The following is a 27,593-nucleotide window of genomic DNA, read 5'->3' as shown; positions in this document are numbered from 1 at the left end:
TTTGGAGGAGTCCATGTATCTTCCTAGGTACCTGGGTGTCTTACTTTTTTTTCCCCTTGAAGCAATAAAGTTAAGGGCAGGTCTCATTTCTTCCCAGCTTTGGCACACAAGGATGGAACAAGACTGAGAACAAAGATGTAGAAGCTCATTTTCCCTACCCCTATGACCCAGACACCTCAGGTCCAGACTTTGTGCCCCATTCAACAAACGTACTTCAGGCAGGGTTTGTGAGCTCCATGCATGGCATATGCTCAGCTGCCATCCATCAAATGTTGGCTTAGGCACTTGCACAGCCCTGTTCACTGCTGCTTGAGTCACACTTGCAAGGGGATGGGCAGCAGGCTAGATGTCCATCATCATTTGAATGGACAGAGCATACACACAATGGAATATTCTTTATCCATAAAGAAAAACGAAATTATGACTTGTGTAGAAAAAATGGACAGAACTGGAAAATACTGTGTTAAATGAGGAAACCAGGTTCAGGAAAACAACAATGACAATGACGACAGACAGGCTCAGATGGCTTTAAAAAGATTAAGAGGGGATGAGGATACAGCCCAGTGATAAGGCATATGCCTAGGATGGGGAAGGTCCTGGATCTGACTCCCAGAACCACAAAAAGTATGAATTAAAGAAGGCGCAAGAGGAGGGAGAGCTCCTTGGAAGATGTGCTGGCAACGGATGGAGCTAGAACTGTACAAGGTTGGCAGGAAGGACCTTGAACCAGGTTTTGTTAAAACCCTTTTTTGCTCTAAAGATTCTACAATAAACAACTCCAGCAGTTTCAAGACACAAGCCAACACACAAAATCATCTCCTACCAATGAAAAACCCAGGAATGGAAATTAAACCAGTAGTGTGCCATCCCAGCAATTGGGAGGTGGAAGCAGGAGGATTGAGGAGTTTTAAAGTCATCCCCAGTTAGTAGGAAGTCTAAGACAAGCCTGAGCTGCATGAGGGTGTCTCAAAAGTTCACAAACAAACAAAAATTAAAACAATTTCAGTCATGCCAGCATTCAAATAATACCAACCAAGAGGTGAAAGGATATTAAGATGACAAATAAATTCAAAGACACTCCATGTTTAGTAACTGGGAGATTAAGATGCCCAAACTACTGAAAGTAGCCACAACAGAGGCCACACAGCCCTCGCAGAGCCCCACTGGTATGCATTAAGTTGCAGAGCTAGAAGAACAACCTCTTAAAACGCATATGGACTCTCAAATGACCCTAAGAAACAAACCAGATTTGAAAACTGACAAAATTAGGGGATTCACTCTTTGTCATTTCAAAACAGTCAGCCACAAGGCCATAGCAATCAAAACAGTGTGCACTGTCATGACAGAGAACCAGATCAATGAAACTCGGCGGAGCTCCTGAGAGTAAGCCTCCATGTAGGTGACCGGGTGAACTTTACCCAGGCAGTGGTGGGCACGCCTTTAATCCCAGCACTCAGGAGGTAGAGGCAGGTGGAGTTCTGTGAGTTTGAAGCCAGACTGGTCTACAGAGTGAGCTCCAGGACAGGCACAGTTACACAGAAAAACCTTGTCTCAAAAAAAAAAAAAATTTAAGCCCAGCAGTGGTGGTTCATGCCTTTAATCCTAGCACTCAGGAGGCAGAAGCAGACAGATCAAGTTCGAGTTTAGCCTGGTCTACAGAACCAATTTCCATGACAGCCAGAGCTACACAAAGAAACCCTGTTTCAAAAAACAAAACAAAACAAAAATTTTTTAAGCAAAGCAGACAGAGACAATGACTCAGTGAGAAAGGTGCTTCCTGCCAAGCCTGAGGACCTGAGTTCTACCCCTAGGACCAACATGGTAGAAGGATAGAACTGACTCTACAAGTTTTCCTCTGACCTCACAGGTATACCATGACACATGTGTCCTCATATACAAATAAATAAATGTGATTTAGATTTTACAAAAAGCAAAACAAAAATAAATAGATGCTGGTGAGAACACAGAGAAACCAGATTTGTGCTTGCTGGCAAGGTCATAAATGGTGCCGTTGCTGCAGAAAAAGTGTGACAAGCTTTGGAAATTTTAAAGTAGACATAGGTGATATGGCCCAGCTTGTGGGTAGACACCCCATACCCCCAGCTTGGGAGGCGGAGCTCAAAGAGCCCAAGAGTTCATTCACACAACAGGACAGCAGTCGCCTGTTTGCCAGGAAGGATGTCCTGACACCTGCTGGGATGAGGACAAACCCCAAGGCTGTGCTGAGTGACACAAGCCAGTCACATAGGGGTCTATGCTGCAGGCTTCCTCAGGATGTCACTTTCCAGAACCAGGCTTGAGAAATGCTTTGTCTGATGGGTTTGAGATTTAGCTAAACAAAATAAGATGTTCTGGAGCTATATCTCACAACAGGGCGCATATGCTCATACGCCCGGACAGAGGCTTACAGTGGTGGAAGCCAGGCAGAAATCCAGTACTAAAGAGGTTGAGGCAATACTGTGATGCAAGGACAGCCTTGTCCTTTATCCTATAGATATCTTATGTCCTGTAGATGGATCCTATGTCCCTCCCAAAAACTTAAGATGGTAAAAAAACAACAGATCCCTTCTAGGGAGATAAAACTGAGGCCTGACAGCCCAGGTGAGGTGCATTTTATGTCTCAATTGCTAGAGACAGAGATGGCAGATGAAGGCAGGAGAGCAAACCCAGGCAATGGAACTGGGCGGAAGCTTCATGCTATGTCCAGTGGTGGACTACAAAGCAGATCCTGGAGCGAAGAGGGAAAAGCAGAGCAGCTCTGGGGCATGTCTTGGGAGGAAATGAAAGCTGTATATTGAAGACATGCCTATACTGCCATATATAGTGACATTGCAATGGTGTCACTCAACATAAATGTAATTCACATACACAACGGATAATATCCAGGCTTTAAAAAGTTAGTCCTTGAGCCACAGTGGTGGTTCACAGCTTTAGTTCCAGCATGTATGAGGTAGTGGCGGGTGGATCTCTGAGTTCAAAGTCAGCCAAGTCTACAGAATGATAACAGGACAGCCGGGCTACACACAGAAACACTGTCTCAAAAAACAAAACAGACAAACAGAAAGGTTAGTAGTTGTCCTGCGTTAAGTACACTAAGCTAGCCACTGGCAGGTAAGATGCATGGTCTTACTTGTATGTAGCATCCAAACAAGTTTATCTCAGGGCATGAGAGATGGCTCGCCAGTGAAGGTGTTTGTCACTCAGCCTGACAGCCTGAGTTCTGCCACCAGAATCTACATAGTGGGAGGAGAAAACTGACTGCCACAGGCAATCATCTGACCTCCCTCAATGGTATATGCATGCATGCTTATAAACACACACATATACCCACACACACAAACACACACACAGTAGTAGACAGACAGATAGATAGATAAATGAGACAGATAGATGGTAGATAGATAATACATAGACAGCTAGATAGACTAATAGATAAATAGAGAGACAGACAAATAGATGTGAAAATAAACAGATAAGTGAGGAGATGACTGTAACGTGCTTGCAGTGCAGGCATAGGGAAATAAAGGCGATCCTCAACCTCCGTGGGACAGCCAGGCATGGAGGTGCACATCTGGAATCCCAGCGCTAGGAAAGCTGAGATAGGAGGATGTCTGCGGCCCCCTGGTGAGAGATCCTACTCAAAATGCAAGACACAGAGCAGTTGAGGAGGACACCCTACGTTCTCTGGATTCCACATGCATGCAGACTAACACCTGCATGCACATGTGCACACATACACAGCATGGACACTCACACACACTATCCACACAAAGAAACAATAGATGTTGGAGGAGACTGAAGTGTGTAGCCTAATGCAAACCCTACACCATGTGTCTGTGCACCAAAAGTGCAACAGTGCCTCACCACCACTTGGTACCCTGCCTCGGTACTCCACGGCACACACCGCACCCCCTGGTACTCCCCCACCACACAGCACCCGTCACCACACAGCATCCCCCACCACACAGCACCCGTCACCACACAGCACCCCCAACCACCCAGCACCCCCCCCCAGTCACCAACCTCACCCACCACAAACCCCCACCATCACATGGTACTTCATTAATATGGAAATTTTGTGTGTTCTATGCATCTACTAAAAATAATTAAAAAGGACAGTGGTGGGGGATTCCCCAGGACTTAAGATGGTAAATGAGAACTGCATGATCTAGAAACCCAACTCCATGACTAGGAAACACTGAGGTGGATACAAGCCTGGGGAATGGTGAGGGAGGTCTATCCTGAGGAACCCCCAGTCTCCCCAAAGCACAGCATCTTTAATTAGACCCTGAGGAACATCTCCATTGTGCCTGTCACCCAGAAGCCCACCCCTAACTGACTGAACACTCGTCGGGCTGAACACAGGTTCAGGACTTGGGTTATTTTTAGAGGATGCATTCTGTCCAGAACTATAAAGGCCAGACTCCGACGGCCAGGCAGGCCACCCTGGGAGTGTCTGGGCAAAACATCCTGTCCAAGGCCAGCTCTGCTCCCTATTTGGAAATTGGCACTGTGAATTAGGTGCATGAGGATGAGGCTGCAGAGAAGTCCTTGTCCCCACGCAGGGATGGTACCTGGAGGCACCTGTTACCAGTGTAAAGATGAAGCACTGCAAATAAGGGAGCAGCTTTTAAAACTCAGTGGCCCCATTGGGAGGTGGTGCTCTCTTGCCTAGCCTCAGCTAGGACAAGGACTCAGGATCCAAGGTTTAGCCAGTGCTTCTGATCCCAACGGCCTGTCAAGGACCAGAGTGGATCATATGGCAAGCAGAGCTCCAGCGGCCTTCTGGGCTCAGAGCCTTAAATGGCAGAATGCAGCTGGTTGAGAATTGTCTCTAGAAAGGCCAGGAAGAGGGCTGAAGCCTCGGAAGCCTGCACACGTGGGTCCACAGCACCACCATTCCAGATCAGCCCAGGACCCTCTTCTCCCGGAAGCTTCTGGATGCCTGACTCCTGATGGTCCTGAAGGTATCGGCAGGGTCCCATTGGTTCCCAAAGGTGAGTTCTGCACATTACCTATGTTATTCAGGCCATCCAAGTGGTAACAATTGCTCATTACAGCAGGTGCAAGGGACCTCACCTTACCTGCTACCCAGCACATGTCACTGCCGGAGGCCTAGAAGCCCCCACTATAGTGGTCAGTGGACTTGGCTCAGCCCAGCAAGAGCAAGAGGAGAGCCCAGAATTTACTAGCAGAGCTTTCAGGCCACCAGTCCAGGGCTCCTCACAGTAGGGGTTTGGCCATATCTGCTTCATTCTAGACAAGATCACTGACCCAGACACAAGTGTCAAACCCAGGGCAGGAAAGACTCTGAGCCCCCGTTGCATAATCACCCACCTTCAAGCATCCCATTGGATCAAAGACACAATGCCAGGAGCCTAACCTCTGGCAGTTCAGATATGTTGTCTAGCCCTCCTGGCAGTCAACTGACACAGGACAGATGAGGAGTCAGCCACCCAACCAGGGCAGATGCCATGGGACCAAGATCATAGGATGACACGGACAGAGCTTTGAATCAGAGATTGACAACAGACCCTGCCTTGGAGTCTAAGTTCCTGAATCAGTAAAACTGCAGAGTAGCAGTCTTTGCCCCCCAGGTCTCACTGAAGCATGTCACAGACAACCGTCCTGAAATGCAGGCAAGTAAGCCCCCAGGGAGGTCAAGTGACTTGTTGAAGGCCTGGCGACATCTGTGGATACAGGTGTCTGACATGTGGGGAGGTAGAAGAGTTCTATAACCTTTACCAATTCTCCTCGTATAAATGTTAGCCAGCATGGCTGCCCTCAGGTGAGTAATGATTGAGCAGATATCTTATTGATAACTGATTCTATAAGTGTTATAGAAAAGAGGCTTTGAAGACTTTGGTGGCAGAACAGGATTCATCCTGATTCTCAGATCCAAAATGTGAGCCCAACTCTGAAAGGCATACCTCTACACTTGACTGTTGATATTTTTGGTAAGAGAGGAAAATGTGAGATTTCAGTCAAAGGGTTGGGAGATTGGTTCCACATCTGCCATAATGCTGAGTTTCTCGTCAGCTCTGTATGGAGAGGTACAGAATCAAGGAAGGCACTCAGCCTAGCCTTAGCCGCAGCTTGAAGGCCATGCTGGTGTCAGGCCAGGGGAGGCCAAGTCATTCTTGGAGGACACTCGAGAAGGTATAGGTCCTGCTAAGCCTTTACGATCACACTGTCTCACAGTGTTTCCATCACAGTAGGTGCGTCCTCCAAACTCAGTCATTCTTAAATAAATGAGGACTTACAGAGGCCCAGAAGGAAGGATGCACAGAGGCCAGAGCAGGTAGAACCTGAGCCCAAACCCGCAGGAGAGGGGAAGGAAGTTGGTGGTAGGGCTGGAGGAAATTCCATTCAGTCCCTCAGGAGACTCTAATCGTAAAAGCGTTACCCTTGGAGGGCCCTCGCTGTGGTGCACTTCACTGTCTTGGAGCCTCATAGGGTGGGAGGTGATGATGGTGTTGATAATGGTGATGATGCTTACAGTAATGACGGTGGTGGTGGTTTGATGGTGAGAGTGTTGATCATTCTACGGTTTTGGTGGCAGTGAGTGTGGTACTGTGATGTGATGGTCATTTTGGTGGTGGTGGTAATGGTAGTAACGGTGATAGTGATGGTGTAATATGATAACCACTATAACCCAATCTTCTGAAAATAGGCACAATCATACATACTGTACTTAATCCACACTGCTTGAAGTCTCTCCTAGAGTTGCTGGTCCATCCCTCTGGTCTTAGGAGGGCCAGCCACTCCTCTGAGGAAGTCCCTATCCCAGCAGCTCTGGCCTGAGAGCCCAAAATTTAAGCAGCAATAAAGATGCCTGCACCCACAGACAGAGCAGTGGGTCATGGAACCCTGGAGAGAAGGGACGTATACCACCCTCAATTAGTTCTAAGCTCAGCACACACCGGGCTTCCACAGGGCGACCCCACCTCGTTCCAGCCAGGCTGTGTTCCTACATTTTCCTGGCAAGCATTTTTGCCTCCTCTGACAGCTTGAATAGTGGCAGGGAACACATGCCCAGACTGCGGATGCCGTATCTTTTTTGGCTGCGTCACGGAACTAGAGCATAACATTCTACGGCTGTCTAAGAAAGGGCTGAGCAGATCTGTGCTGGCTTCATAGCACAAGTTTCTATGCGTCTGTGAATGCATCCTCACTGGTACTCCGTGGTTTATCAAATGCATGCGGCTTGAGCCTCTTCTATCCTGAGCAAAAGGAGTCACAGCAGTGGCAAGCTAGGACTTCTTCACCGCCAAGAAAGAAATCCAATTTCCTTCTGATTTGAAATTAATTTTCAGAGGGAAATTGCTTTATTGTTATGCCTCATGATGACTCCCAGCCTGGGGCTTGCCGGTTTGCTAAGAGGGGCCTGTTCTCTGCTTGGGGGGCAGGGTGTCCTCAGCCGAGGTGCCGAGAACACCATGTCTGACCCAGTACTGGCTGCGCTGAGCTCTGGGAGACTCGCCGGGAAAGCTCTTCCCCATTGGGGAATCTCGCTGGCCTTGAGGCAAATATTTGAGGAGCAAAGACAGCTGGTCTGTTGGCTGCTGAGTGGACCCTCACTTTCCCCAGCCCCCTTCTTCCTCCAGGAATCCAAAGACTGTAGATGTCTGGCCCAGGCACAAGCATCTCAGAGAAGCTCTATTGCAAAAGTCAGTGACGTGTGGCTGGGCATCTCCAACCAGGTCCTGTCATGAGTGGAGCCTGGCAACCACCACAGAGTCCTGGGCCTATGTTCATGGGCCTGGGTCTGCAGAACTTGGCACTCACCAATGTCGTTGCTCATGTCTCTGCTCAACCTGGCATTTGCTGACTACGCAGACGCACACATTCCTGTCCTGCAGCTGGTGGGCTAGAAGCCAGTTGATCTATAAATACTTGGCCTGACTCCATGTTCTGGCCCCAGAGCCTCCACACGCTGATGGACAGTTCATCAACACAGTTTTAAGCCAGCACAAGATATCACTTAGAATACGAAATTCCCCTGGATTCCAAGAGGATTCCATATTTGGACAGATATATGTGATGTTCCACAAAGGACTTTCGACATTGCCTAGACTTTGTACTACAGTCAGGGAAACTGAGGCACAAGAAGGCTGGTGCAAGACTGGAAGCAAACATCTGGATCCCAGCTCTGAGGGTCAGGGGAGTGCAGAATTCTTGGTCTGTTCTACCCCTTTATATCTGAGGCCCAGCTCCCTGTTCGTTCCTTACACTTGCCTGTGAGCCCCACCTCTGGGGCCAGGGCAATGGCCAGCCAGCCTCTACAGCCTGAAGTGCCTCCAGAGGCGAAACTGTCACTCCTGTTGCTAGCCAAGGAATGGGAAGGCTTAAGCCACCTGGGATGTGTGTCCTGGGCTACACTGAGGGACAGTTTTTGAGTTCAGCCCAAACCACAGCATCACAGCATAGACACCACAGGAACAATCTGGTTCTCTTTGGCCTGACCCTCTTCCGGGCCCTTGGAAAGAGGTGGGGTCACCGGGACAGGACTCCCCAGCGGGGCAGTCTCACATGACCTCGGCTGCAGCCTGTGCTTACACTCCCATCTTAGCCTGCCTGTCCCAGGAGCTGTGTTCATCAATTACCTGGCAAGCCCTATCCTCAGAGGCCCTCCCAATTTGTGTGGCCATGACCTCTGAGGAAGAAGGACAAGAGAAGAGAGCTGGCTGTGCTCAGGGATAGGCATCAAATGGTTCTGTTGGAAACCGAGCCACACACTGTGGCAGACCTTTCCTGTTGTGTTATGGCGAATCGCATGCTATGATATTGGCTCGTCTTCTTGAGGAACCCGGCCCCAGGCTCACGGTTGCTGGCAGCTGGGCAACAAGGAGACACTAGCATCTCCATGTCAAACTTACCAAGACCCAGTTCTCCCTGTGAGCATTTCCAGGGACTCTCAGTTCATCCTCCCCTGAGCAGTGGCAGCCATTCTCCACTAGCCTGGACTGCAGCTGCAGGCTCCCTTGAGCCCATGGGTGGGGATGCACTCACAGAGGGCAAGAGCTGCACCTTTCTTCTCAGCACTAGGGCTGGCCCAGTCCCACAGGTGCTCCTAGCCAACACATCTGGAATTCATTCTAGGGGAGGGGCTGCTAGGGGGGCAGGGGAAAGAAGCTGTAAAGTAGGAATAGTACCGTGGGTTCAGATCCAAACACTAGAACTCTCTGAAGATCCAAAATGATGCCATATGTACACTGGCAATAACTGTCATGGGGTCAGCCTTGACGAGGCATTGCCCGTGTCTGGCCTCGAACACACAGGCCTGTCTGATAGTTCCACTCTGTGGCCAGCTAGTTGAAATGGACCCAGATCTTCCCATGTTCAATGTTCTCTCATGTACCATCTTCTCCTAGGCAGAACTTAGCAATCTGTAAGATTCTGAGTTCCCAGCTCACTGACCATCCAGTCTCCCCAAGACAAGAACCCTGGTCTTGAGAGCACTGTCTCCTCTTACCCTACCAGATCTAGATAGCACTGGAAAGGGTTGTGACCAAGAATAAGTGGGAAAGGCAGGCTGTGTCTCTTGTGGGTCTCTGACTGGGTGGGTTCACGTACTAGTTCCTTTCTTAGGACAGAAACCATAGCACCATGTGCAAGGATATCTGCCGCTAGGCTGCTTCCAAGAGAAGACATGGACCCCATGATGTTTGAGCATGAGTACCACTAAGGCAGGGGAGGGGGCACAGGCTCTCACATGTCACAAAGGACAAGCATGGATTGCAGCGGCACTAGAGAACAAAGCAATGTGCAGAGCACGGCCACTGTGCAGAGAGCAGGCCTGGCGTGGCTACAAACAGGGCCGACGTTGTAACGGAGTAGGCCTGTAGGGGTGTATGGATGAGCTTTTTTGAATTTTCTCATGTTTTACAACAGGAGTTGGGTGTCAAACCAGAAAAAAAATTTGCCGGGTGTGATGGTGCACTCCTGTAATCCCAGTACTCAGGAGGCAGAGGCAGGGGGAGCTCTGTGAGTTCGAGTCCAGCCTGCTCTACAGAGCAAATACAGGACAGCTGAGCAAGGCTACACAGAGAAACCCTGTCTAAAAAAAAAAAAAAAAGAGTTGAGTGACATGTGCTGGTCAGTGTGTGCTCCCACATAAAGAAGGCCATCTTTAAGTAATCATGTCATGGGCTCTGGACCATGACCTTACTCCAGGGCTGAGGAAGCAAGGCCCTGTGAGGTCAAGGTCGCATGCTAAGGTTGTGCTGCAGAAGTGAAGTCTGGCTTGGGCTCGGTGCAGCCTGTGCTGCACAGCTATGATCGGAAACCGAATGATAGCGTTTGGGATAGTTTCCTCCTTCCTTCCTTCCTTCCTTCCTTCCTTCCTTCCTTCCTTCCTTCCTTCCTTCCTTCCTTCCTTCTTATGCAAGGGGTTGAACCTGGAGTTTCACACATACTAGACAAGCACGCCACCACTGAGCTATATCCCAGCTCTCTTTTTATTTGTTATTTTGAGGCAGGATCTTGCCAAGTTGATCAGACTGGCCATAAACTTTCAATTCTTCTGCCTCAGTTTCCTGCATAGCTGGGATGACAGGCCTATGCCAATTGGCTGGGCTATGAGCATTATCTCATACATATTTTATGCCATCATAAGTCAGCCTGGCAGGGGACACAAGTAGCCAGTGAGGACATCCCCCCCACAAAACCAGACACCTACTTTGGGCTTGGCCTGCTCATGACCCAGTGCAGTGTGCGCTCTGTGTCAGCTCAGCCTGGGCCCTGGCCTAACTCCCAGACCCCAGGTGAAGATTCCCAGGAAGCCTAGGAGGGCTGGGGAGACAGCCATGGCCAGGACAGGGTCTTGTGGGAGGGAGCGGCTAGAGTTGGGAAGCCCATCTGCTCGCCTCACCCCACAGTGGTCCTGCTAGTTGGGCGTGGGGGAGAGGGGAGGATGCTGATCTTGACAGGATGGGATATGTTCCCACCTGGTCTTCCCTCGATGAACATGCAAACCACACAAAGACTGAGGCTATGCCAAGCCCCAGTGCAGTGGAAAAGAGACACGGCTTTCCCCTCCTCCACACAGCAGAACCCAGCCCTGACCAAAGCTAGACTCTGGATGCTGCATATACCACACAGATGCCATCAGGATGCCCCCACGAACAACCCCAGCCAGTCTGCAGGTCTGGAAGCTGCCATATCCTAGGATCCCACTGTACTACTCTGTCAGAGTACCTGCCCTCTCTGGGCCCGGCAAATAGCTTTGCACTAATGAGGCAGGAAACAAGCTAGACAGAGAGCCCCCACCCCACTTCCTGAACCCTGGTGCAGCTTCCAGAGGGGAGGTGGAATGCAGCCCACGTGGCCGCCTTTATCACCCGTTCTCTCTGGCAGCACCCTCCCTAGCACTCAGCGCCACTTTGTTTATTTGCTGACAGGTCCCAGCCTGGTCCCAGGATGTCTGGCCCCTCTGTGGGCAGGACTCTCATTCCCAACTGATGTTCCTCCACACTCTCCCCACAAAAACCTAGAGATGGCCAAGCAGAGAGGACAGGATGTGCTCATCAGTGTCTCTGCCCTCCTGGAGGCGACATGTGTCACCAGCCTAGATCTCTGTTCTTTGGGGGCTCATTTGGGCAGCCTGGGCAAGACATCCAGATTCTCTGAACTCAGTTTGGGGAAGGAACCCCTCACTCAGCATGGCCTGGGGCCACTGAAAATCTGCAGAAAATAAATGATCCAGAAGGGCCTTAGTGGGCAAGCCAGGCTTGTCAGGACGCATCTCGCACAGTCACCACTAGAGAGCGCTGCTGGTGTCTATGCACAGAGGCCAGGGTCTCTAATGCCCCATGAGAGGGGAAAAGGACACTTTGTTTTTGGCGCCTTCAGCCTCTCTCTCAGCCTTGAGGAGCCCAGGTGGAAATCACAATGTGTTTTCCAACCAGGAGGCTGAGGCCCTGGACGTGGAGGGACCAGCCAGGAGCTAGGGCCCAGATTGTCTACCTAGGGTCTCCTAGAGAAGCCTTTAAGTCCACGGAATCCTAGTGAAGATGACATTCACACCCTCGGAAGAGCTGGGCTTTGGCGCTTGGCATTGGACTTCTAGAAACTAAAGTGGAAGTATGTTGGAGGTCTGGCCAGGTTCCCCCACACCTACAATACCAGGATGATGACAGGGTAGGAGGAGTAGATCCCCCAGGGAATGTGGGACCCTGCAGAGAACTGTCATCTGACCCCAGCCATGTTGTAGAGGCCTGGCTTAGAGGAGCAGCCCTGCAGCCCTGAGAGGAGGGCACAATGGCAACTGTGCAAGCAACAAAGGCTCTCCCAATTGAGGCTGGCATGTGTGAGGCAGCAAGTGGAGGACAGGTAGCACAGGATCTTGACCCCTGTCATGCCTCTCTGAGCTCCCCTCAGGGTCAGACTGGCTGCCATCATTTCTGACTGGCATTGGAAGCTGAGGCCCAGGGAGATAAAGAGACTTGCCCGAAGGAACCAGACTCCCACCCTACCATTGTTGAAAGTTGCTACCACCACAGCCCAGACCGCAGAGGTCGGTGGCCGTTGCTACCTACCAAGTGCCCAGCAGCTCTCGCCAGCTGGTGGGTGGAGAAGGGGAAGGCCTCGTTGCTCAGGTCAGCATCGAGCACGTCCTGGAGAATGGCACGGCTGTGGACAAGGACAAAGAGGTCAGTCAGTGAGTCACTGTTCATCTAGACCATCTGGTAGGAACAGCCCACAAGTGCCACCATGTCAGAAAGCCTTTCCTACCAGCTGTCAGGGATGCCGGGCTACCGATGAGCTCTGGTCTCAGGAGGGTAAACTAAAATAGAGTTATCCAACTACCAGGCACCCTGGATCACACCGGAGTCACCAGGTGGTCACCGAGAGAAACTGTCGATGGTGAAAGCCAAAGTTCAAGCTGCTGTGAGTAGATAGGACCCAGCAGGAGGGCACAGGAGCATAATGCACTAGCAGCAGCGCCACCGCCACCTCCACCATCTCCACCACCACCTCTACCACCACCTCCACCATCATGACTGTCACCTCCACCATCACCACCACCACCTCTATCACCACCTCCACAATCGCTACCATCACCTCTACCACAAATACCACCACCTCTACCACCACCTCTGCACCTCCACCATCACCACCATCACCTCTACCACCTCCACCACCTGATGCGTCCTCCAACAAAACCCAAGAAGTCCTGCCTGCAATGGGTTCACGGGGAGGTAGAGAGATCAGAGTCCCATCCTTCTGGTGGGCATGACCTCCCTGAGACAGGACCGTACCTAGTGCTCACAGCTGGGGCATCCCTGCAGCATGGGACTCATCCCCAAATGGTGTCACATCACAGTGGCTCATACTATCATGGCCGCTGCTTTCCTAAACCACAATACAGTCCCTACTCACATTTCTACCATTCCTCTAAACTACCACTGAGGCACAGACTACTGCATTCCTCACTGGCCTCAGCCAGTCTCCCTCTCCCACCTCTTCACTCCGTTGCAGCCCTGCTCAGGCCCTTCTGCTGAGAAACACACAGAATCTTGCAGGCCTATGCCCCAAGCTCACCTACCATCCAGGCCTCCTCCCAGCTCACCTCTCCTGTGTCCCTCCACTGTCCCACCCTGCTTCTGGTCATATTTGATCCTCTGTCACCCTTCAGCTCTTGACTCATCCAGAAGTCACCTCCTCTAGGCAGTCCCCTTAGATTCCCTCCCCAGGGGTCTCGGAGGTGTCCCTGTGTGACCACACAGGCATCTTTCTTTTTTTTCTCCCAGCCCTCTAATCCAGGGGCTCTGTGCCAACAGGACCCTACACCATCTACTGCTTGGCACACAATTATCTGCTGGGTGGTACCAATTCCAAGCATCTGGGCTTGACACGGGCAGAAGAGCAAGTACCAGAAGAGTAGAAACATCCCCACTTCTACCCATCAGGGGTCCCAGAGGGCTGCAGCAAGCGCTCAGAAGTGCAGCCAGCCCAAATCCCCACCCCACAGAGCTTGGAGCTACCACCCACGCCCGCCTGAGGTGCTCAGCCGCTGCCTTCTGCCAAGATCCTTATGTAACCCCAGCCCCACGTGGTGCTAGCCCTAGAGGTTCAGCTCGGCTCTGCTGCCTGCAGACCTCCCAAAACCCAGGCTCCCACAGCCCCGGGGCAGCCACACAGCAGAAAGGTGGCCTGGCAGGCTATAGGGCTGTGTTGTCTTTTTCACAGGACAGAGGTGTTTCACATGGTTCCTAAAGTGGGGCCTGAAGGACTGTGATCAAGGCTGGATTGTCAGCTGCAGAGGACAGTCACTCAGGCCTGCCAAGGCTGCTTCCTTGGAGAAGAACAGGTGGCTTGAGGAAAGGGGCCGCCTGGAGTCGTAGGGGCAAGTCCCAGTCTCTGCTGTGCCTCAGCCCTGGCTGCTAAATGAAGACCCTCATGGAATCACAGAAGCATGGGTCTAGCGCCTGGGGCCCATGCTGACAACTGTAACCATCCCACACAGCTCCTTGTGCCCCCAGCAACTACAAAGCTCATTAAATTGAAAAACTCAGCTGCCAAAGGGGTCAAGTGCCAGGTAAGGGTTCAGCAGCTGCTGCCCTGGCTGGCTCGGGGATGGCTGATTTCTAGAAAGTTCTTCTGAGTAGTGGTACACATAGTGCCTCCCATGACCCAGGTGTTGCGCTAAGTGCTCCCACACAGCTTAGAAACTAGGCCTGTTCGCACTAGTGACATTACTACTCATATGGGAAACAGGCGAGCCTTACTGGAGGAGGGTGGGGGAAGAGGCGAGGAGGAGAGCTGCCACCCGGCTGTCCCCTGGGGCTGCACCTTGATCAGACTGCCTGGCATTCTCCTTCCTTCCCTCCCTCCTCACCCACTGGCCTTCCTCACTCCAAACATAGCCCAGCCCTGTCCAAATTCACCATGCAACGAAGCTGGCATCTCCTGAGGGAGCAGGCAGGGCCTCTAGCGCAGCAGGTAGAACTCTAGTCCTTGAAGTTGACATATGGGCTCCCCCCACCAAGGAGGGTATTAGAAGCCATGCCCCAGCACCGTTGGTACCCTGCAGCCAGATGCTAATCAAGCTCTCTAAATGTTTGAATAAATGGTTTCCATGTCCCCATGTGGCAGCCTTGAAGTGCTATCCTCACCATCTACCCCTCCCTCTTCCTGGCTCTGGAGATATATCTTCCACCAGCTGACCCATATGACCTGGTGCCCCTCCTGCTCTCAGAGCACTGGGCAGGATCTGGATTCAGCCAGAAGTCACTGGGTTGGTCAACCCCAAAGTGCCAGCATATAGACACCTCAGCAGGGTCTCAGCACACTAATCAGGGTCCCAGCAAGACACCCAGTGTGGGAGAGGTATCACCAGACAACCAAATTTGTCACACCTATCCCCAGGGGGTCCTGGCAGCCCTTTCTAGGGAATGAATCTTCCCCTTCCCCAGAAAGTGGCTCCCTTCTGCCCTGTCTCTCCCTCCTTCCTTCTGTTTAACACCCCACTTCCAGTCTGTGCACAGGACTCCTTCAAGCACAGGAATGCATCTCTGGCCCCAGCACATGGCAGGCCCTGTTGGTCGCCGAGGGATATCACCTAGTGCAGATACAGCTTCTCATGAGGGTTATTGACTTGGTGACTAGGGTGGTGATAAGGGTATGAGAACACCTGACAGATCAAGGAGTTCCCCGTGTCCTTCTGCCTTACCTCCCAGAAACTGTGTGGTGCCAGCAAGTGTCTCTATCTGTTTCATCAACAAGAAAAGAGCATTCCCAGCCACCTGGGATGGTTAACCTTGTCCACATGCTTGGACCAAGGGGCCCCAGAAGACTAGGAGAACCTCTGAGTACTATCTATGGAGCTATTCCAGAGACCTGCTTTGAATGGGGTGGCATGGCACCAGATAGCATAAGGAAGGAAAAGGAAGAAGCCCTTGTCACATGATCTCTCTCTTTCCTCTCTCTCTTCTTTCCCCTTCTCCTCTCTCCCACCTTTTTTCTCAATTCTCCCCTTACATCCTCTCTCTCTCTCTCCCCCTTTGAACCTGTCTGTCCCTCTCTCACTCTCCTTCCTTTCCCCCTCCCTTTGAACCTATGACTAAAAACTTTCCTCCCTCAGGTCATTGTCTAACCGAAATTCAGTCACAGCAACAGAGCACCTACCCCCATGTGCATGCCCCCACCCCAGCAGCATCAGAAGTGGAGGCTGGGTCAGCGCCACGACTGGCTGTGCTTGGCTGCTGGCTATTCCCAGGGCATTCCTTCTTCCTTTCTGTTTCCCCCACCCTGCCCCTTCCCCAAAGCTCTACCAGAGCTGTCTTTCCAAGATGCACACCTATCATACATCCTAGAGCCTAAGACCCTTAGTAGCACCCAAGGGTCCTCACAAGATCCTTATTCCTCCTGCATCTGGAACAAGGCTCAGTTAAAAATTATAGCATGCTGGGATGGTGGGTGGCCTTGTCTGACGTATAGAGAGGACTGGGCGGCCTCTCCTCAGCTCTCTTACTAACAAATGGGAGTGGGCCCACACCTGGCCTGATTCTTCCCACTTGGGGGGATGAAGAATCATAGCAGCCAGGGTCTCTAAGGGGGTCTTCACGGAACACAAGGCTGTAAAGTCAAGCTGACCCTGGTCCAGAGCTGGCCTAAACCTGATTCTTTAAAAACTGCTCAGTCTGTGCCACAGCCCAAGCTGTCAGAGAACCCATTGCTCAGGTGAGTGGTTCTGCCTGTGAGCTGAGCTGGAGGAGCATGGGTGCACTTAGGACAGGGATCATGGCCCTGTCCTCTCTCACCTGGCTGGGCCTTGGATACTGAGCATGCCCAGATCTTCAGAACTATCCACAAGCTGGCACTGGAACTCCTGGTCTTGCAGCACCGTGGTTATGTGGGACCAGTTGTGTTGGGCCACGGCCCCACCCACGGCCAGGTAGTAGCCATCCCCTGGGGGAGAAGCACCAGGGTTAGAACAGGAGCTTGGGACAGGGAACATAGCAAGGGTGAGCTAAGGGCCCCAGACTCTTACTGAAGGGTATAGCTTGGTTCCTATAATGTCAAGGGCTCCCGTCTACTTCTCAGAAAAAAGGGTTAAGACTTTGGTGCCTTCTATTCAGGGATGGGGGGGTCTATCCAGCCTCAACCCCTAGGGCAAAGTGGCCTCAGACAAATATTTTTCCCTTTCTTGAGTCTCAATAGTATTACTAGCTTCTATCATTAACACACCCCATACCCTTGGGCTCCCTGTCTCTGCGAAGTTAGCTGGGCTTAGAGATGGGAGAGTTAGAGGTAACACTCTGAGGGGGTCTCTAGATTCAGTTAACCATGGTAAGAAGACCCCTCCATCTGCAGGTGACATCATGGACTAAATAAGGGATCAAATAAAGGGAACATGAGCTGAGCACCAGCATGCATCGCTCTCTGCTTCCTGAGTGTGGCTGCGACATGATCAGTCTTCTCAAGGTCTTGCCACCGCGTTTCCCCCGCTGTTCCCTCAGAGTGTGAGCTGACGAGCCCTTCCTTTTTCAAGGTGTTTGTTATAGCAATGGGAGAAATGGCTAATACAACCGCAATCGCCCATGGTGTTAACACAGCGACTTCCCCAGGCTTCAGAAAAGGAGACACAAGTTCAGAAAGGACATGTTTCGGTACCAGATGAAACCCACTGTCCCCATGTCCATGGGCACCTGCAGAGCCTCACTGGCCTTGAGCTTCTGCCCTTGGACACCAGCTCACCCCCATCGGGCATTCTGGGAAACCACTGCCTCAGTCTTAGTGAACAAGGTCACTAATCACCATGTCCCCTCGGTGATTCAGGGTTCACAAAATTGTCTGTCACTGGCAAGGGTGCTATGACCTGTGGTAGTGAGGCATCCCTGAACCATCCATTGAATTTATCACCCCTAAACTTGGGGGTGGGGATCTGCCACAGGGGAGTCAGGCTTCTATGTGCCCCCGCCATCTTTCTGACCTCCTTCTCTGCCTCCACAAGGTTTCGCTGTGTCATAGTACAGGCCCTAGAGGTCCTTGAGGCTCTTGGCCCTGGTCACTTGCTTAAACAGTGTGGATGCAACTTGAATCCCCTTATAGGGCTGCTGGGAGGAGGCAAACCCCAGCAGGCACAGGAAAGAAGCAGAAAGGTAATGTTTACACACTCTGCTCCCCGTCTCCTTCAGGAGCCCCTTCCACTCAAGCTTCTCCCAGCTTGGGTGTCACTTTCCTTGGAGAGAAAGGGGAGGCTGGGACTCACACCTAGGCAGGCTCAACCCCTGCACCAACCACGCACATAACCAGATTAGACAGGCTGCAGCCTGGAAGATGGGGAGACCTGAGAACATCCCTGGCCGGGCTGTGCCCCTGCCCTGTGAGTAAAGGGTCAGCCACAACTATGGCTGGAACACTGACCCCAGAGCTTCTTTCCTGCTAGGAAAGGGATGGTTGACAGCAGAGATGAAGAGCCTTGCTCTCTCCCCAGGAGCACTGGCTGGGCCCTGATGGGGGTTCTGGGATCAGGATGACCTAATGACCCTGATTAAAAGCTTCAGGATATTGAGTCCCTTTGTCCCTTCCTTCAGGGTTTAGCCTCACTGTCATGCCAGCTAGAAAAGGAGCAGAAAGTGTATCCAAGAAGCCATGAAACCTTGTACCCTCCAGAGCAGCCCGTGGCCTCATCATTGTGTTCTATGACACCTTGCCTGCTATCCCAGATTCATCCCAAAGGCCTCAGCCTCTGGAAAGAGCCTCACAGAAGAGCCCTTGGCATCACTCATGGTTCCCTCACCCCCACATCCCATGTGCACCCCAAGTGGTCCCATCCCCTGGCACATTGTCAATGGTCTGGTCAACCTGCTCTTACATCTCATGGCCCTTAGGACCACCCAAGCTTTCCCAGGGTCCTTGGAGTCTTTGCCAACAGTCTTGCATGCCCTCCTTGTGGGACTTGGCTCTATTTGACTCTGCCAAGTCCTCTCCTTTATTTGCTGATCCTCAACCTCCATGACCATCTCAGGAGGTGTCATCTCCTCCTGGAACCCTTCACTCTCACCCTGCAGAGCTCTATAGTAGTCTGTGTCCATGACAGCCAAACCCAGGCACTCTGCCTCCAGCCAGTCTCCTTACACCTGTGATGCACCCTGAAGAGCATCCTCTGAGCCATGGGGGCAGAAGGACTGCTTCCTCAAACCTGACACTTTTATTTTAGAGACTCCTCACAGGAACACACATCCATAGAAGGATGCGGTCTTGAGAGGCACACAGGCTCTGGCCGCCTGTCCTGCTGCACTATCTGCCACTTGCAGATGTTCCTCTCACCGAGTCTCTCCACTCTCTCTCTACAATGGGCCTGGCCCCAGCACAAGGCTACTGAGAGCCTCCAGGGCAACGTGCTGCCAGAGCACTGGTCAGGGCCCAGCAAAGCCTCCCTTAATCTCATATGAGGAAGAGGGAGGGAGGGAGAGAAAATGAAGGGGGGAGGAGAAGGAGGGAGATAGGGAAGGAGAGATGAGAGGGAGGGGAGAGAGGGGAAAGGAGGAGAGAGAGAGTTAGAAAAAGAGAAGAAGGCTCCTTGGTTCCTGGCTGGAGTTGCCAGAAGATTTGAATTCTAGACAGCGTCTTTAATCCTAGGCCAAAGTGTATCCTGCCATGACCAACTCTCTCTCTTTCATAGGTAGTTCAGCACCCATTCTGTTACCAGCCTGAGTTCCCCACCAGTTGGCTTGAGAATGACATGCCTGCTTGCCCTGGGCCACCTCCACTTGGCTGCCCTACAGAGAGAATGCAGGGCCCTGGACATGGCGAAAGGCAGATCCACATGAGCTAAGGGGCAGAGTCTCACCCGAGGCTCCTCTTCACCATTTCCAGGTATGGGGTGAGCACTGCGGGTGGCAGGTCTTACATGCCGTTTTCATTATGTCGGTGTATTTCCGACAAGCAAGAACACTTTTTATAATATTAAGAAAGATGAATAAAGATAATTTAAAATTGCTTCCAAGATTGACAGCTGCTTAGTACACAGCCTTGATCACATGTAAATTGTCACATTCTCTTAACTTACTGGAGCTCTGAGTCACACGCATAATTAAGATGTGTATTAAATATATACATACTTAATGTGATGCATATTCATCACAGGACCTGTGTTAGTGCAGGAGCTGTTTCTCTGCTGTTTTGGGGTGCCCCTGGGACCCACAGCTTCCATGGCATGGGGCTTACTGCTCATGCACCTTCAGTGTTGGTCTCCCTCAAGCACTCAGCCCCAGGAACTGTGCATAGGGTGGGAGGTACAAGAGAATGTGTCACAAAGCACTTTCTTGGAAGCTTCCAGCAAGGTCATCATTGCCAAGATGAGGAAACTGAGGCTGGGGAGGCTGCATATGATCCCCTAGCTCCTCTTTGCTCTTACTCATTCCTGTAGCAGCTGGAGGGAGTGGGCTCTCCAGTCCCTGTTCACAAATAGGGAGACTGAGGCTCAAAGAGCTAAGGTCTCAAAACTTAAAAATTACAAAAAGGGTGGTGAGGAGGTAAGGTGTGGTGGGATACAGCCCTTGCTGAGAATGCACTTGGTCTGAGGTTCACCCCCTCCCAGTGCAAAAAATGAAAATAAAAATCAGAACTCTAGCTGCCTCACACACAGAGACAAGGGTACGGAGTTCACCGAGACACAGAAACAAGGGAAGATTCAGGAAGCAGCCAGGTGTCCACATGGGCCAGCACTGCCCCCTGTAACCAACTTAGCTAGTGGCCCGGAGAGCCACACAGGTGGTACCTCCCCACTGCAAACCACCCTTTTTAGAAGCATCGATGCTCTTTTTCAAAAAAGACGTGACTGCCCTGGTCCCTCTTTTCTCCTGGTGGACATAAGCCACAGGACAGGAGGTGGAGCTGCCTGTGTGGAGACTGACAGGTAGGATGCAGGGTTGGGGTGACAGGAGGCAATCTTGTTTAGATGTAACAGCTAAGGTTGTGCGAGCAGGACTAAAGTACTGAGCTGTCATTAGGTGTGCAAGGAGAAGTGGAAGGACACAGGTCATCCACGGGCTAGTGTGGGCAATGAGCCACACTGGACACTTCCAGGCCTGAGACTGGCAATAGCTCGAAAGTGGGACTAGCCCAGACGTCAGGTTGGGAAGAGACTGCACTATGAGTGGGAGATGCAGCCTTCCCCTGGGCTGATGCTAGCCTGGGCAGTGGGGCTAAGTGGACCCACACCAGGGCTGCTCCAACATGCCACAGCACCAACAGGTTCAGAAGGCATAATTACAGAGTGCTCAGAGCAGCAGCACGGCTGCCTGAGCATAGCCTGCATTTAGCCTGAAATGAGACCGCTAATCTCCAGGTCCTGACCACAAGTGGACATGACAGGTAATTATATAGTCATCCGGAATAACCCTCTGTGACCTTCTGGCCACCAGTGACTTGTCAGTCCTCTGAACAGGTCACATCTGTGTCATTTCTGCCCTCACAGCAACCTTACCTTCAAAGGCAGGGGCCAGGGGACTGTCCTGGGCACCAGGGGCCAGGCGGCTAACGGTCAGGTCACTCTCCGCGCCTCCCCGATGGTTCAGCATGCATGTGTATACTGTTGAGCCTGGTAACAAGGACCCAGGTATGAGCTCCACCAAAGCTTGCTCCTCCTCAGAGCCTAGAAGGCCCCAATGCAAGTCTTCCTCATAAGGCCTCCTGCCTGTGACCAGATTACTCATGAGGTCATCCACGATTGGAGGGGTTTCTTTGAAACTGCTTGCCTGGCCTCTCCCTCATCCCTACCCTTATCACCCACAGCAGTGTGTGGATATGGCAGTATCAATGTCTATGGGATAAGTGGTCATGTGGATGAACAGAGGGCAGGTAGATAAATGGATGAGGTGAGTGGGGTGGGTACCTGGGGTGAGTAGATAACGGGAAGGAAGACAGCTGATGGGGGGGGGGTGAGCAGGTGGGTGGAGCTTATGGGGTTGATGGGCTGCTGACTGGCTGCACACAGGCTGTCATAGGTTGACACATGTTCCACACACAGACATGTTAAGCTTTTGACTCCAAGGACTTGTGGGTGAGGCCTTATCTGGAGGTAGGGCCTTTATAACTCTGTGTGAGGCAAGCTCCTTCAGATGAGCTCCCATCTAGTAGGACTGTTTACGAAAAGAGGTAAGTAAAGGCCTGGAGAGATGACTCAGTACATTTAATCCACAGGACCCATGTGAAAAAGCCAAGTGTGGTGGTGCACACTTAGGATTCCAATATTAGGGAGGCAAAGATGGGAGGGTCCCTGGGGCTCCCTGGCTGGTCAGCCTAGCCTTCTTGATGAGCTCCAGGCCAGGGAGAAGCCCTACCTCAAAAAACAAAAACAAAAACAAACAAAAAAAGAAACAAAAACAAGGTGGATAGTTCCTGGGGGATGAAAACCAAGACTGCCCTCTGACCCCACATGTGTGGGTATATACATGCACCCCTCCCTCACACACATGCAAGAAGAAAGGATGGAGGGTGCAGCAGGTGTCATCAGAGATGGATGGAACAGCTGCATGTCAAGCCAGGCCAGCACTCCCACCATCCTTCCACCAGGCAGGAGGAGGGGCCCCACGCACACTCCTGGAGTAAAGGCACTGGCCCAGCACCCTGCTTCTAACCTCTGGCCTGCGTGACCAGGAGATAATCCACCCCTTGTTTGAAAATCTTATTGGAAACCTCTCAGCCTGTGGGACTCATTATAACAGCTATGGAAAAGGAATAAAGATGAGGATGGGTGGGAGGGTGAGTAAAACAGTGGGTAGATGGTGACAAAAAAAAAAAAAAAAAAAAAAAAAAAGATGATTATCCCAAATATTTCATGGGATACACCATAACAAAAATCGTTCATCATTTACTCAACATTAAATTTTAACTAAGCATTATAGATTTTTAATTCTGGCAACCACGCAGGGAAAGCACCACAGTGGTGGAGAAAAGTTCAGGTGCCAGGAGGGGCTGCTGAGTACTCATGGCCACAGATCCCTTGTGTCAGCCAAAGAAATGAAGGGATCCAGAAAGAGGAAAGAAGAAAGAATGGAGGAAGTAATGGAGGAGGAAGAAGACCCTGGGATTGGGAATTGTGACAGGGCACAGAGGGCCAGACAGCAGACCGGTCAGACCCAGGGGAAGAACAGCAGGCCTGCTGTCTGCTCCCTCGTCCCTGTGCCCACAGACTTCCATTTGATACTGAAGTAGGAGAGGAGTAGCTCCATCCCACCCTGGGCCCAGTACCTGGGGGGCGGTTGACGTCTGCTGAGAAGAGCCAGTCAGCAGCCTTCCTGGCGTCCACCCCGAGCAGGTAGAACTTCCCGAAGTAAGACATGTTGAACACGGCAGCAGCCCCTCTGCAGGCCAGACATTCCTTCTGGATCTGAAAGGCCCAGTGCAGGAGAGGCTTTTCACAGTACTGCCTCGGAGACATGGGGCTGGGCCTTTCCTGCCACACCTGCTCAAGGCCTCCCTAACACCACCCTCCCAGCCTCTCTGTCATCTCAGCTCAGGGGCCACCGTAGTGCACTGTTTTCCGGAACAAGAAGCGCACAGAGGACATTGGGCAGCAAGTCATAAATAGGCTCTGTCATTCAAAAGAATTGCCATAAAAACCAGGCATGATGGCACAGGCCTGTCATCCCAGAACAAAGGAAGTAGAGGCAGGAGGACCAGAAGCTCAAGTTAGTGACCCAGCCTAGAAACTAGAGAGAAAGTAAACTAACCACACAAGCGGAAGGAAAGACCGCCAATATACGAAACTTACATCTCTGTGCACTAACATGGAGTGATCTAAAGAGAAACCAAGAAAACAATTCTATTTTCATAGCCCCAAAGCAGTAAAAACACCTAGAAGTAAGCTTGAAAAGAGAAATGAAAAGTTCTTACTGTAAAAAGTTTAAAATGGGGGAAGGGGCCTGGAGAGGTGGCTCAGCAGTTAAGAGCACTGGTTGTTCTTTCAGAGGACCAGGGTTTGATTCCCAGCACCAACATGGCAGCTCACAACTGCCTGTAACTCCAGTTTCAGGGATTCCAACACCCTCATATATACATAAATGCAGGGGAAACACCAATGAACACGAAATAAAAAAGAAATAAAACTTTTCAAAAAGTCAAGAATGTGTGTGAGCACATGTGTGCAGGCACATGTGCATGGATGTGTGGAGACCGTGGGCTGATATCTGGCATCTTCCTCTACCGCTCTCTGTGTTACATTTTGAGGCAGGGTCTCTCACTAACCCTGAAACGGGCTGATTGGCTAGAATGGCTTAGCCAGTCTCCTCCTGTCTCTGCCACTCCAGTACCTGGCTTTTTATGTTCCATCCAGGGATCTGAACTCATGCTTGTACAGCAAGACCTATGAAGAATATTTTAGAAAAAAAAAAAAAAAAAAAAAAAAAGACCAAAACCAATGGAAAGACACCAAAGTTCATGAGACAGAAGCTATGCTGTTGGGGAGGTGACTACACATTCAAGTTGATCTATACATTTGATTCAATCCCTACCACAACCTCAGCTGGACCCTCTGTAGACAGTTTGCTCACCCCAAAATTCACATTCAATTTCAAGGGGTCAGAATATCTTAAATAATATTTAAAAAGAAGAACCAAATCGATGTGGTCACACTTCCTGATTCTAACACTTGCTGGAGCAGGGGGACTACAGTAGACAAAATATCCAACATTTGCTGGAGAGGGCGGAGGAGGCCACAGTAGACAAAATAGTATAGAGCTGAGCTAGGAATAAAGATGTGGATTACTGGGGTAGAGCCCAGAGTCTGGAAATTACCCTGATGATGTCAATGGAGATTGGTTTTCAACAAGGACCCCAGGAGAATTCCATGGGGATAGAGTCATCTCAGAAAATGGATACCCACATGCGAAAGAATGATGTCTAAACACTTCCTCACACCATGCACAAGACTCCAGACAAAAATGAGTTGTAGACACAGGGCTAATGACAAACCCTTAGAAGAAAACACAAAAGTATGTGTTTGTGGCCCCAGCCAGCTCTTAGGCAAGATGTTGAAGGCATGAGCAACACAAGGCAAGAGAGATGAATTGGACATCATCGAAACTTTATACATTTATACAACAGAGCAACACAAGGCTAAGAGAGATGAATTGGACAACATCGAAACTTTATACATTTATACAATAGAGTTTGTTTTGCAAATGATTCCATAATGACAGTGAACAAGGAATGAGAGAAATGTATATACTGTACATCAAACAAGGGACTTGTACCCAGGATGTGTATTTATTTTAGGCTTTGTATGTGTCTGTGGTGTATGCCTATGTGCTTGGAATGGCAATACAAATGGCCATTCCAGAGGACATTCCTAATGGCCAGAGGACATTAAGTGTCTTGATCTATCGATTTCCACATTTTTCTCTTGAGACAGGGTCCCTCATTGATCCTGTGGGGGAGGGGATAGAGTGGGGAATGGGGGTGACTCCTGATGACTATGGGTGTTCCTTGTAGAGAGATGAAGCTGTCCCAAGAACTCGCTGAGGAACAGTGAATGGAAAGTTTTCAATCGATAAAGTGTGTGCCATGGAAGTTATATCTCAATAAAGCTATTAACAATGAAAAAAACTACACACCTCTGCTGCCTCCTAGCCACTGATTAGCTGTGCCAACCTCACTTTTGTTACTGAGGGTACATACAAATGATGATGGGAGCAGCTACCACGGGCTGAACAGCCAATGAGTGTCTGAAAGCTGGATCTGTCCTCGACTCATCAACCAGCGAGATGGCTGCTATCAACTCTTGGTATCTGTGGGGCTCTAAAGTCAAGAGCAGCACAGGGAAAAGCCATAGAAATGCTCCCAGCATGGCCACAAAGAGACCCTCACCACAAGGATGACAGTGGAGGTCTCTAATGCCACACCCAGAGCTGAGCCAGGCAGAGAAACTAGCCTTTTAGACCGTGCAGTAGGCTTCTGGGCAAGAGCCGCAGACCTTAGCCTTTTGCCAGCACGTTGGCACAGCATGCCACCTCTTGAGGCCTCAGCCCCTCTGCCTCCCTCCAGACATCATTAAGGATTGCTCGATGTCCGCCGGGCTTTGAGGTGCCTTTGCTGGCACTATTAGAGCTGCTGACCCAAACCAAACCGCTCTCTGGGCTGACACTCACTGTCTGCCTGGCTGGGGAGGCTGCCAATGCGGAGAACAAGTGTGTGTTTCATGCGTGGGGACTGTCTCTGGTGCATTTGTGGAGGCTGGATGAAGCTGCTAAGCCAAATTGGCATCTCCCCCAAGCTTCCACACCCTCCAGGGCCAGGAGTCGCACAGGCTCTAGAAGCTACAGGTGCCGAGGTGCCAGACGCAGCCACGTACTCCCTTTGAGGAGGCTGTGGGGACTAGGCACCAAGCTGGCACTAAAGCTGCTGTGTTTTATGGAGCTCCCACTTCCCCCTACCACCTCAGAGAGCCCTGACCTGTGCTAATAACTGTTTACTCCTCTCACACACTTAGACAGAAGGGCTAGGATATGCTCTTGCTGTCAGCATTGGCCACCATGTGCCATGAAAATGAGAGCTCTATTTCATTAGTTTGGGGAGACACAGATACCGTTAACACTGACTGCAAGGAACCTAAGTGATGGCAGCCCCATCCTATGAAGCCCACCCTGGGTACCATGATGCCCTCCTGATGCTTTGCCCACAGTCGAGGCCCTCCACTGAGGGCTTGGCTCTGCATCTACCTACAATGCCCCGTGGGACACCACAGGTGGCCCAGGCGTAGTGACATGACCAGAGACAACTGCAGTTATCAAAGGATCTGGGGAGGCATGGTGTGGCCATCATCACTGTGCATTCTGTGGGAGCTGCCTGCAGGATCTACTCTGCTGCGGGAATAGTTGGCCCCCAAGACTCAGCACCTCGTTCCTGGTAGGGTAGAGAGCCAGGCCCTTTAGAGAGGGACCACAAACTGCATTGACAGCCTTAGCTGCCTACTTATTTGAGTCAGTGGACATGCGCCAATGCTGCAGCCACCCAGCCCTGGTCTCCTCTGCTTTGTCCTTCTAGCAACCTTGGGCATAGGGCCAGCAAGCCTACATTGTTCTACACATGGAAGTTGGAGGCTTCTGCAGGGCCAAGAAGAGGAAGCCCCATCCCTCATGGAGCCTCACAGTCTCAGGGCCAGAGAACTAAAAGAGGGTATAGTCCTGGCCCGAAGCCAGCTCCTTTCTTTGGTTCTTTGGTTGGTTGGTTGGTTGGTTGGTTGGTTGGTTGGTTGGTTGGTTGGTTGGTTGGTTGGTTGGTTTTGGGGGTTTTGGGTTTTTTGTGGTGTTTTTTGGTTTGTTTGTTTGTTTGTTTTTTGTTGTTGCTGTTGTTTTATTTTTGCCCACTTGACATAAGCCAGAGTTACTGGGAAGGAAACTTTAGCTGATAAAATACCTCTATTCAGATTGCTTATAAACAAATCTGTAGGGCATTCTTGATTAATGTAGGTGAGCCTAGCTCACAGAGGGCTGTGCCACTCTGGTTAGGTGGTCTTAAGTTGTATAAGAAAGCAGACTAAGTAAGATATGAGGGATGAACCAGTACACTTTGTTCCTCCATGGCCTCTGCTTCAGTTCCTGCCCCAGGTTCCTGCCTTGAGTTCCTGCCCATTACGATGG

General features: G+C 50.9%; 1 protein-coding gene across 1 annotated transcript in view; it reads right to left on the bottom strand.

Moving 5' to 3' along the window:
- The window catches only part of Sardh (sarcosine dehydrogenase), a 62,191-nt gene that overhangs the window by 12,375 nt on the left and 22,223 nt on the right, over positions 1-27,593 (bottom strand). The window contains exons 15-18 of the mRNA XM_055600023.1: positions 23,206-23,344; positions 21,440-21,553; positions 16,767-16,914; positions 12,540-12,633 (exon numbers count right to left, since the gene is read on the bottom strand). Of these exons, the coding sequence (XP_055455998.1) occupies positions 12,540-12,633; positions 16,767-16,914; positions 21,440-21,553; positions 23,206-23,344 (495 nt within the window). The remainder of the gene's footprint in view (positions 1-12,539; positions 12,634-16,766; positions 16,915-21,439; positions 21,554-23,205; positions 23,345-27,593) is intronic.

The sequence above is a fragment of the Psammomys obesus genome, unplaced genomic scaffold (genome assembly GCF_907164565.1).
Source record: "Psammomys obesus unplaced genomic scaffold, mPsaObe1.curated_primary_1811, whole genome shotgun sequence".
NCBI lineage: Eukaryota > Metazoa > Chordata > Mammalia > Rodentia > Muridae > Psammomys > Psammomys obesus.
Note: the sequence above shows the minus strand (reverse complement) of the source record. Positions and strands in the feature narration are given on the sequence as shown.